Source organism: Balaenoptera musculus, chromosome 13 (genome assembly GCF_009873245.2).
Source record: "Balaenoptera musculus isolate JJ_BM4_2016_0621 chromosome 13, mBalMus1.pri.v3, whole genome shotgun sequence".
Lineage (NCBI taxonomy): Eukaryota > Metazoa > Chordata > Mammalia > Artiodactyla > Balaenopteridae > Balaenoptera > Balaenoptera musculus.
This window is the reverse complement of record NC_045797.1, coordinates 64389538-64401725: the sequence shown is the minus strand read 5'-3', so window position 1 is coordinate 64401725 and position 12188 is coordinate 64389538. Positions and strand designations below refer to the sequence as shown.

The window sequence follows — 12188 nt, the reverse complement described above, 5'->3', positions numbered from 1 at the left end:
GTGGTTAAGAATCCACCTGCCAATGCAAGGGACATGGCTTCGAGCCCTGGTCCAGGAAGATCCCACATGCCGTGGAGCAACTAAGCCCGTGCGCCACAACTACTGAGCCTGTGCTCTAGGGCCCACGAGCCACAACTGCTGAGCCTGTGTGCCACGACTACTGAAGCCCACGCATCTAGAGCCCGTGCTCTGCAACAAGAGAAACCACCACAGTAAGAAGCCCGCACACCGCAACGAAGAGTAGCCCCCGCTCACCGTAACTAGAGAAAGCCCGTGCACAGCAACGAAGACCCAATGCAGCCATAAAGAAAGAGAGAGAGAGAGAGGAAGGAAGCGAGGGAGGGAGGGAGGAAGAAAGGAAAGTAAAGAAAAAAAAGAAAAGAAAAGAAACGAAATGAAACCAGGGCTTCCCTGGTGGCGCAGTGGTTACTGCCAATGCAGGGAACGTGGGTTTGAGCCCTGGTCTGGGAAGATCCCACGTGCCGCGGAGCAACTAAGCCCATGCGCCACAACTGCTGAAGCCCATGCAACTAGAACCCGTGCTCCGCAACAAGAGAAGCCACTGCAGTGAGAAGCCTGCGCACCTCAACGAAGAGTAGCCCCAGCTCACCGCAACTAGAGAAAGCCCGCGCACAGTAACGAAAACCCAGCACAGCCAAAATAAATAAATTAATTAATTAAAAAAAAAACACTATATACACCTTAGCTATCATCCCTCTTTCTCCTTAGCACTCCTCCAGCCTTAAGCAACCACTAATCTACTGTCTCTATGTATAGAGAGTTGCCCACTGTGAACATTTCATATAAATCAGATCATGTAATATGTAGTCTTTTGTTTAGCTTTTTAATCTCAGTACAGTGTTGTCAAGGTCCATTGATGTTGTTTCATGTATCAGTACTTGATTTCCTTTTTATGACTGGATAATATTTCACTGTATGGATATCTACTGCATTTTGCTTATTTATTCATCATTTGATAGACATTTGAGTTGTTTATACCTTTTGGCTATTGTGAATAACAGTGAACATGAGTGTACAAATATCTGTGTTCGTTCCTACTTTCAATTCCTTTGGGTGTATACCTAGGAGTGGAAGTGCTGCTTCACATGGTAATAAGTTATTCCTTGACTTTTAAATTACAGCCATCTTAGTGCATGTGAGATGGCAGGTATCTCATTGTGGTTTTGATTTGCATTTCCCTGATGACTAATGATGGTGTGTTTGCTGGTCATTTGTATACCTTTTTTGGAGAATTATCTATTCAGATCCCCTGTCCCATAAGTGGGGTCTGGGCAAAAGGAAGCATCTGCCTCTTAGCTCTACTTATCTGAAACTTAGCCACAGCAGCAAGTAGCTGGTGGTAGGATGAGAAATGCTGAGATTTTCCCCTCCTGGGGAGGTAATCTTCCAACTCAAGCTAGGGGAAGAGGGAGCTCAGGTTCTACCAGTCTGTAGTGAATTTGCTTTCTTGCTGAGCTGAGAGCAGGAAGAGAGTAGGATCTTGGTTCAAATACTTTAGGTTCTTGTTTTTCTTACTGAGTTTTAGTAGATTTTCTTAAATGAATGTTTTCTCAGTTTGTTGTGTGCTCTTTGGACTATTTCTAGGGCCTTGAGTGGTGGTGTTTTTTAAAAAATTTGTATCTGTTTCATGGCGGAGCAGGTGCACTGAACTCTTCATGCTGTCATGCTGGTGAGAAAAAAAAAATTAGGTTTCAAAAGCCTAGTCAAATTTTTAACCTCTCATTAATTATTCTTTATCCTTATAGTGGGATATTTTGCATCCATTAATTCCTTGAAAGTAAAAATTCAACACATACCTAAATGTACTATATCATGTGCCTTTTACTTGTAACATTAATCATCTTTATTAAATATTAAATTACACATTTTTTTCTTTATCCAAATATTATATTCTTCACTTGTTTTAAAATTCAAAAGCTTTAAGATGGTATCTAATAAATAGTTGTCTTCCTGCACCTGTCCTCTAGCCGACCAATTTAGCTCCCTAGAGATAATCAATAGTACTAATTTCTTATATTTTTTAATAGAGATCCTGTGTGTGTATATATATGTATATATAAAAAACAAGTAAATATGAATACATATTCTCTTTCCTTACCTTTTACATTGTTGTTATGTTATTTTTACTCAAATGGCAGTATAACATACAACCCCATTTCTTTCTTTTTTTTCTTTTTTTTTTTTTGCCACACCCACGAGGCTTGTAGGATCTTAGTTCCCCAATCAAGAGATTGAACCCGGGCCCCCGGCAGTGAAAGCACCACGTCCTAACCACTGGACCGCCCGGGAATTCCCCATACAACCCCATTTCTATTCCTTGTTCCTCCTGTTCCCACCTTAGGTACTTTGGAATTTGTTCCAATGCAGCATAAAGCACATCTTCATTTTTATGACTGCATAATTGATACTTAGTAATCGAAACAGCTCCATCTAATGAACATAAATGGATTCTTTTGCTGTTATAAACAATGTTGCAGTGACTAATTTTGGTGACCTTGATAATTTTATCTGTAGGATTAATTTTCAGAATTAACTAGAATTGATGATTCAAAGGGTATGCCAATTTGTTGTTTTGACAGATTGTAACTTGTGCTCCATAGACATTATACCAGTAATGTTGAGTGGCTATTTCCCCACACCTTTCTTTTTTTAAAAAATATTTATTTTATTTATTTATTTATTTTGGCTGCACCAGGTCTTAGTTGTGGCACGCGGGGTCTTCATTTTGGCATGCGGGATCTTTAATTGCAGCATGAGGGCTCTTAGTTGCAGCATGCATGTGGGATCTAGTTCCCCGACCAGGGATCGAACCCGGGCTCCTTGCATTGGGAGCACAGAGTCTTACCAGGGAAGTCCCCCCACACCCCATGCCTTTCTAGGAGTTTGATACCAACTTCCTTCCTTTCTTTTGTCTATCTATACATGTAAGCATATATAAATTTTATACATACACACATTATTTTTTCTGCACCAATTGTGAGACATATGTTGCAGATATGATAGCTCTGTTACCCCTAAGTATTTCACTGTTTATTTCCTAAAACACAAAGGCAGTCTACTACATAACTACATTACAGTAACCAAAATCAGAAAAAAAGCATTGATAGAATACACCTATCTAATCATCCAATCCACAGATACCATTCATATTTCATCTGTTGTCCCAATTATGTCCTGTATAGCAAAGAAGAAAATTGCTTTTTGTCCAAAATTTAATCTAGGATCATTTAGTAACCTTTTCCACCTTCTTCAATTTGTAACATTCCTCCACTTTGTCTTTAATGACTATGACAATTTAATAAAATTTTTTATTATGGAAAAGTTCAAAATATGTAAAACTAGTGAATGTAGCATGATGAACCCCTTTGAGCTCCGTCACCAGCTTCATCAGATAAACATATGGCCATGCTTTTCATTTACGTGCTCACTAACCCATTTTTTCCAAACACATACGTATATACACATAATAGGTTATTTTAAAGCAAATTTAAGACATCATTTTATGCAGGCTGTAAGTAACTTAAGCAATGCCTAAAAGCACAAAGGAGAAAGTAAAAATAAATTTTAACATAAATTACCTCATGGACCACCATCCAGAAATAGTAATCAGTAACATTATATCTAGCATGTATAGCTAGAAGTATGAACAGACAGATTGGTAATAGAAGATGAGAGTATGAAAATATTTGGAACTTACACAGATTAGCTATTTCTACCAGAGATGGAGAGAAGAGTGAAAGGCTGGTGTTGGGACATCAGCGATTATATACCCAAGTCCTTGTAACTTTTATGTGGGCTAGAATGAATAGAAATTCTACATGGAAGTATTTTTGTCAGTCATAGGTATTCAGCTAAACAATTAGGCTTTGCATGATTTGCGAAGTATTTTTGTTTTGTTTTCACCTAGACGATTTCTACTCTCAGAGATTTTATTAGTCAAAGTATCATTGTAAATTTGTTTGTTTCTTGTTCCTTTGTCCTACTAGATAGTTTCAAAAAAGGCAAGCATTTGACCAGTTAATACTTATAAAGTTTACTTAACTCTTAAGATGCATTAATTGCAGAATTTGTAATCTTATGGCAAATAAAATTCAGCTGTAATTATTTTGACTCTCTAGGTCCTTTGCATTTCCATATATATTAGAGTCATCTTGTCAGTTTCTACCCCCCAACTAAAAGCCCATTGGAAATTCGATTGAAATTGCATTCAATCTGTACATGAATTTGGAGAGAATTAACTTATTAACAATATTGGGTCTTCTATGAGCATTGTATATCTATTTGTTTAAATTTCCTTTAATGAACCTCAGCAGTGTTTTTATACTTTTGAAATTGTCAAATTTATCCCAATTTCATTTTTTATGCTATTGTAAATGATACTGTTTTTTTAAATTTTATTTTCTTGTTACTAGTATATAAGAATACAGTTGATTTTTATTTATTCACCTGATATCCTACTACCTTGTGAAACTCAGTAGTTGTACTACATTCCTTAGGATTTCTGTAGAGAGAGATAATCATACCATGAACATTAAAGACAATTTTATTTCTTCTTTCCAATTTATATGAGTTTTGTTTGTTTCTTTAAAACTTTTTTTTTTTTTTTTTTCTTATTGTACTGTCTAGATCTTGCAGAAGTTGTCAGTTTGGGGGAAAGGTGTTCAGTCTTTTCACCATTAAATATGGTGGTTGATGTAGGGGTATTTTTAGATTCCCTTTATCAGCTTGAGGCAGTTTTCTTCTATTTCTGGTTTGGTTAGAGTTTTATCATCAATGAATTTTGAATTTTGTTAAATGCTTTGTTTAGATCTGGTAAGATGATCATATGGCTTTTTTTATTTTGTCTGTTAATATGGTGAATTACATTGATTTTTCAAATGTAAAGTCAACTTTGCATTCCTGGAATAAAAGCCACTTGGTTGTGATTTATTATACTTTTTTGTTTCTGTGTTCATGAGGGATACTCATCTGTAGTTTCTTTTTTCTTTTCTTTCTTTTTTTTATTGGTAATGTCTTTGTCTCATTTTGGTATCTGGGTAATTTAGTCCTCATAAAATGAGTTGTTACCACATCCTCTGTTTACTGAAGTAGATCACATACAATTAATAGTATGTGTTTTTTAGGGAATTCCCTGGCGGTCCAGTGGTTAGGACTAGGCGCTTTCATGGTTGGAGGGGTGGGGGGTGTCAATCCCTGGTCGTGGAGCTAAAATCCCGCAAGTCACGTGGTGTGGCCAAAAAAAGAAAAAAGTATGTGTTTTTTAAGTGTTTGATAAAATTTACCTGTGAAGCCATATGGAGCTTTTTAATGAAAAGGATTTTAAGTAAGAATTCAATTTTTTTTTAACTGACAGGGGGCTATTGAGATTTGCTATTTATTTTTAAAGAACCGATTTGGGGGAATTCCCTGGCCGTCCAGTGGTTAGGACTCTGCGCTTTAACTGCCGAGGGCTTGGGTTCAATCCCTGGTCAGGAAACTAAAATCCCACAAGCCTCACCACGTGGCAATCAATCAATCAATAAGTAAGTGGGTTTTTTAAAATGTTTAAAAAAAAAAAAAACCGATTTGGCATTGGCATTGTTGGTTTTCTCTGTTGCTTATCTGCTTTCTACGGTGACAGCATAGGAGTGGTTGCCTGAAGCTGGCCAGAGGAGGATGATTAACTACAAAGGGGCATAAGAGGTGTTTGGGATGATAAAAGTATTCTGTATCTTCATTTTGGCAGTGATTACACAGGAGTGTATACTGTTAGATATCATTGAATATGTACTTAAAGTTAGTGCATTTTATTGATTGTAAGTTATGCCTCAATAAATTGATTTTGAAAGTTATAAATAATTCATCTGGAAATGATTTTGTGATTTTGCTTGCATTACTTAGAGTTTTGATTTTTTTTTTAATAACAAGTGCCACTTAAAGATTCTAGAGAATTAAATTATATTAAGAGGTAAATTTTTTATTTTACCATTTGAATGTTTCATTTGAGTCTCAAATGAAATTTGAGACTGTGCTGTAAAGTATGTTGAAAATATTTATTTTAAGATTATGAATTATATAGATTAAAGCTTAAAGGCAACTAGCACTTTTTAGTGTGCTTTAAGGAACCTGTTAGGAGGAATTTCAGGCCATATTAAATTTTTTCCCATGCCTGAAACACTTTTTTTTCCTCTCTGTTGGTAAGTCATGTTAGTGTTTTTTTCTGAAACTGTGACTGTTGAGTGCCGTTATATTTTAGAAGTTAAGTGTCTGGACTTCGGAACTGGATGACCTGTGTGTGCGTCCTGCTCGCTCCACTTCACTGATGATACAGTCTTGAGCGAGTTCTTCATGCAAGTTCTTTCCTATGTCAAATTATTTCTTATATTCTTTGGATCGAATAGTTTATTTATATCTCAGAATATTTTAGGTTTAATTCTCCAAGATTATTGTCTTATAATAACACAGTATTGCCTCATTTTCAATCGCATTGATTATTATCCCGGCAAAGTATCTGTTATTAAACCCCTAAAACAGTTTTTGTGTATACATAATAACCCTCTGTCACTTTAATGTTTAGAATTACTTAACATGATGTGATTTAGCAGGTAATTTATATTACTGCTTTTCTAATGTAAGAATATATGTTATTTACTATATTATAAAAAACCATGCTTTCTTATAGTTGGCTTTATTTTTCTGTCAATAGAATGTTGCAGAACAATGAAGTGTGGATTATTTGGAGGTAATATTGTAATATGGAGCATAAATTACATTCATAGAACTCCATTCAAAAGAATGTAAGGAGAAACAGCAAATTCTGAGGAAAGGATTATAACTATACATTATTTAATAACATTGGGAAATAATCTTCTACCTCTTAACACACTATCTAAAATACTAAGTATTTTTCTTTTTTATAGAGGTCAGATTAATTTTTAGGATTAATTAATATTGTGTGTTGCTTTTTCTAACTGAGATAAGATCGTAGCTTAGGGCTTCCCTGGTGGCGCTGTGGTTAAGAATCCGCCTGCCAGTGCAGGGAAGATGGGTTCGAGTCCTGGTCTGGGAAGATCCCACATGCTGCGGAGCAACTGAGCCCGTGCGCCACAAGTACTGAGCCTGCGCTCTACAGCCCGCAGGCCACAGCTACTGAAGCTGGCGGGCCTAGAGCCCGTGCTCCGCAACAAGAGAAGCCACTGCAGTGAGAGGCCCGCGCACCGCAAAAAAGAGTGGCCCCCACTCGCTGCAACTAGAAAAAGCCTGCGCGCAGCAACGAAGACCCAACACAGCCAAAAATAAAATAAATAAAATAAATTTATAAAAAAAAAAGATCATAGCTTAATTCCTTTTGTGCATGTGCTTGTATCTTAAGTTCTTTAAATCATCTATGTGTTATCAAGTTACTGTGATCTAGTAATTACTAAACTATATTGTCAATAAAATATTTACTGCATGCCATATACTCTGGTAAACCATTGCAAAACAGTTCAAAAAGGTATATAATGAAAAGTAATTTACCCTAACATTGCCCCACCAAAGCCTAGTCCTTTTCTACATGAAACTACCATTACTAGTTTATGGTTAATATTCTCAGTATTCTATATCTATGCAAGGATATCCAGTACATGTATGTATCCCTCGTTTTGAAATAAACCTGAAACAACATATTCATGCTATTTTGCATATAGTCTAGAGATGGTTTCCTTTAAGCATAGTTGTGGTGGCTCTGTGACACCTATAACCCCTAGAAAAAGACCCATCTCTTTGGATAGAGCCCATACCTGCATAGTTCTCATGGTTTGCGTACATAAACAGAATATAAGGAATTTGGCTCTTGATGATGACACTATACAAGAGACTTTTGCTATGATGGAAATGTCCTATGTCTCCGCTGTCCAGTATGGACTTGTGTAGCTATTGATCACTTGCAATGTGGCTAGTACAATTGAACAGAACTTTTAATTTTTTTTACATTTTAATTAAATTTAAATAGTCATGTGTGACCAGTAGCTACCATATTGGACAACTCAGGAAGCATCGTGGTATAATGAAGCTCTAGGGTTAGATATACCTAGGTGTCAGTGTTGGTCTTGCTGCCTTCTATTTAGCTGCTTATGCAACTTACTAAACCTTAGTTTCTCATACACACAATGCTTTCTCCAAAGAATAATACACATACAGAACTGTCATCATACAGAAAGAAGATTAGATGTATGTATTTGAAAGTGATACACATTGAGGAGAGAAATGGTCAAAAGAGACTCTAGCCTTATCAAGAATGTTTTACTATTTGTCAGAGTAATTGGTTTGAGATGTTACTTATGTGTATAAAGTTAATATTTAGAAATTCATTTTTTTTCTCGAGTATTCCTACATGGTTGCTCAGCCATGAAAAAGAAATATTTGAGCCTGTGTTTCCATAAATGTCATCTTCATGTATTTTTTGCAACCTAATTCACTCAAATATAGATGTAGGAGATAGATCTACTGTTACTCTTTTTAAATGCTACATAGAACAGAATTATTTGGACATGCTATTGTATATTTATCCTTTCATTGCCCCTTGGTGCTTCCAACTCTCAGTATTAAAAACAGTATTATATTGATCATCCTTGTTTATAGTAAGAAGTGATATTGCTAAGTCATAGAATATGGGCATGTAAAATAATGCCAAATTGGTTATCATTTTGCATGTCCACCTCTTTATGTAAGTCTAGCTTTTCCATATCCTCACAAATATTAATGTTGTATTTTATGCCTATTGATTAGTAACTTTGGACTTTAACCTGGATTTCCTGAAACTATATTGTACTATGTTATACTATAAAAGCAGTAACATTAGATAATAAGTTGGAAAAGAAGCTTTAAACATAACCAAGTATGTATACAAATTTTATATATGATAAAGATGGAGAGTAAAATTTTCAAATAAGCGAGGAAAGAAATGGGCAGTCATACTTTTTACCCCATCCTCTGTATCATTATTGGAAGGTGTGAAACAAGGGCCTACTCATCCATAACTCTGAACAGGCTCACTCTTTGTCTTTACGTCATCAGAACTAATTTATTAAGGCCTTTATCCCTTTAAATCACTTGCCAAACAAAGTCCAGAATTCCTAGGTGATGCCTCAACACCCGCCCCCCATACTCCAATCCCAATATAGCTCTGTGGGCAGTGAGACAATTTCTTCCTCCAGCAGGTATACTCCCCGTTCGTTCTCCCCTGTTTTCAATCTTCTGTTTAGCTTTCAGAGTACTTAGTAGTGTCTGGAAGAACTTTTTACTCCTTGTTAATCTACCTTGAGGGTAAGCTACATGAAGGCAAGGATTTTTGGTTGTTTTCTTCACTGCTGTATTCCCAGCCTGTCCACCGGTGGATTTTCAGTAAATAATTGGGAATAACTAACATAATAAATAATAAACATGTATGGAATAACTTTATTCAGTAACTGGTATTGGAAAAAAGTTGTTAGGTCCTTATCTCATGATTCACAAAAGTAAATTACACTTGGGAGAAAGCCACAAAACCTAACAAAACAACTTATAAAAGCTATAGAAGTAATACATGTTCTTAGAGTATGGAATCCACTGTTAGATGCATGTAGTTTTAAGAAAAAAATTCATTTGATTTATAGCTAATAACTAAAAGCTGGCATTGTCAACTTTTTTTTTTTCCTAACAAGTTGATTTGTTGAATTATACTTTTGATAAGCTGGTCGTATCGTTCTATTTTACCTAAGATACAGTGGCTTCCTTTCAATTGTTTAAAAAATATATTGTTTCCATGTTATATTAATAAATGCATTGGGCTTCCCTGGCGGCGCAGTGGTTAAGAATCCGCCTACCAATGCAGGGGACACGGGTTCGAGCCCTGGTCCAGGAAGATCCCACATGCCGCGGAGCAACTAAGCCCGTGCGCCACAACTACTGAGCCTGTGCTCTAGAGCCCGTGAGCCACAACTACTGAGCCCATGTGCCACAACTACTGAAGCCCACGCACCTAGAGCCCTTGCTCCGCAACAAGAGAAGCCACCGCAATGAGAAGCCCGCGCACCGCAATGAAGAGTAGCCCCCACTCACTGGAACTAGAGAAAGCTGCATGCAGCAACAAAGACCCAATGCAGCCAAAAATAAATAATAAATAAGTAAATTTTTTTAAAAAGTAAATAAGTAAATGCATTTACTGCCATAATGTATTATCTGGACTATTTAATCATTTTTATGTGTAATGTAACTAAATAGTTACTTAATTACATTTCTTGCTGTCTCCCCAACTCTGTGCCATTTTCTTTTTTTTTTGTTCCCTGAAAGTGCCTCTTATACTTTGCACATTGGTGCTTCATGAACATCTACTTTAGTCCACTTACTAACCAAGCAATTAATCTTAAGATCCAAGTAGAAGCTACATTGCTATGGACTTACTTTTATATTGCACATGTGCTCATTTTATGCTTTCCCCCTCTTCCTTCTTACAGTTCTCGACATGGCAAGACATGTGCCACTCTATCGAGCTCTGCTAGAATTGCTCCGGGCCATTGCTTCTTGTACGTGCATGGTGCCCCTATTGTTGCCTCTTTCTGCAGAGAATGGTGAAGAGGAAGAAGAACAGTCAGAGTGTCAAACTTCTGTCGGTACATTATTAGCCAAAATGAAGACCTGTGTTGATACCTACACCAACCGTTTAAGGTACTATACTTTGTTCATTTCGTTTGACCTTGGCTTTTACAATCTTTTTTAAAATAGCTTTGTTGGTTTTTTAAAAATGATATATGCGAATTAAACACACATATGCACAAGCAGTAAATAAAACTACAAAGAAAAAGTATCCACCAAATCCTACACTCAGAAACGCTTATTAACAGTGGCTTATCAGACATCGCCCTATGCGATCTTATAGCTATAGATAGTTTTTCTTAAATGCTATCACATTGTACCTATTATACAGATAGATGCTAGTTTTACTCAATATTGAGGTGAAAGACACCTTCACGCTCAGTAAATACATATTGCTGATACTGTTCTTAATATTTCTGATTATGTATTGTATATAGATGCTGTATTTTACTTAACCATCTATTAGTGGGCATTTGGGTTATTTCTAATTTATAATAACCTCTGACATACATCTTTTGGGAATTGCAGAAATCTCTGCAGAGTAGATTCATAGAATTAGAACTGTTGGCTTTATGAATTACTAGTTTCATTTTGATACATATGTTATAATTCATGCTATAATGTTTTTTAGAAGGTAGAGGATTCGGTATTTAGTTGGTGAAGTTATAGTAAAGTTAGTATTTTATCTTCATGGAAAATTGAATTTTTGAATGAATCTTTGGTTAAGTTTATACCTTGCTAGAAATCAGATGATGAGTCCTCTTATCAAAAACTTTTTAAAAAACCTTTTCCTGGTAACCTTTTTCATTCTCTTACCAGAATCTGTTTAATGGTTGTCAGTTTTACTTAAAGATGGCATAAATTCTGATGTTTGCATAAGCATTCAGAATTAGGCTAGAGGAAGCTTATTTCTTTGTTAGTGGTCTTTTGAATCAGTTAATCTTCTTTACCATCTTTGCAATATATTTGTCCTACCTGTTCTCACTTATTTTTTTAATAGCCTAAAATTTGAGAAACTCAGTATACATCAAATGATGGCAGAGAATTGGTCATTGGAGGAATAGTTTTTGTCAGCTTTCATTTTTCAGAAGAAATCAACTTCTCAGATTATTCTGACTCTTTTAGCTTTATTGTACTGTCGTTATCACTTTAAAAACTAGTGGCTCACTGCCAGGCAGTAAGAATCATAAATTAGAGAAGAGATTAAAGACGAGCCAGTTTGTGGCGATATAAAAAGCTGTCGGTTCATACTCTTTTTACCAGGGAGGGAAAATGTAAAGGTATATTTTCTTTGATAATGTGAGACTTTTTTATGTTGTAGAGAAGAAAATAATATTATCTTTGGTCCCATCCTTCATTATGGCAAAAATCTTTCTAACTGGTAACCTAGGCAGCTAACATAATTATACAAAAATAGTGTGGTGTCATCAGACTAAAGGTCTGATTTTCTGACTGAGCTAAGTGAATAGAATTTGTACACCTAGAGTGCCTTTTTTGCTGCTTTTCTTAATGTATATCCTGTTCACATAACATGCAGTATAATTTCTTAAAAATTAAACTTCTGCATGAAATGT

At 35.8% G+C, this 12188-nt stretch overlaps 1 protein-coding gene across 1 annotated transcript in view; it reads left to right on the top strand.

The window, feature by feature from the left end:
• BIRC6 (baculoviral IAP repeat containing 6) overlaps nt 1-12188 on the top strand; it is a 241875-nt gene that overhangs the window by 186912 nt on the left and 42775 nt on the right. The window contains 1 exon segment of the mRNA XM_036873943.1: nt 10476-10686. Within this exon segment, the coding sequence (XP_036729838.1) occupies nt 10476-10686 (211 nt within the window).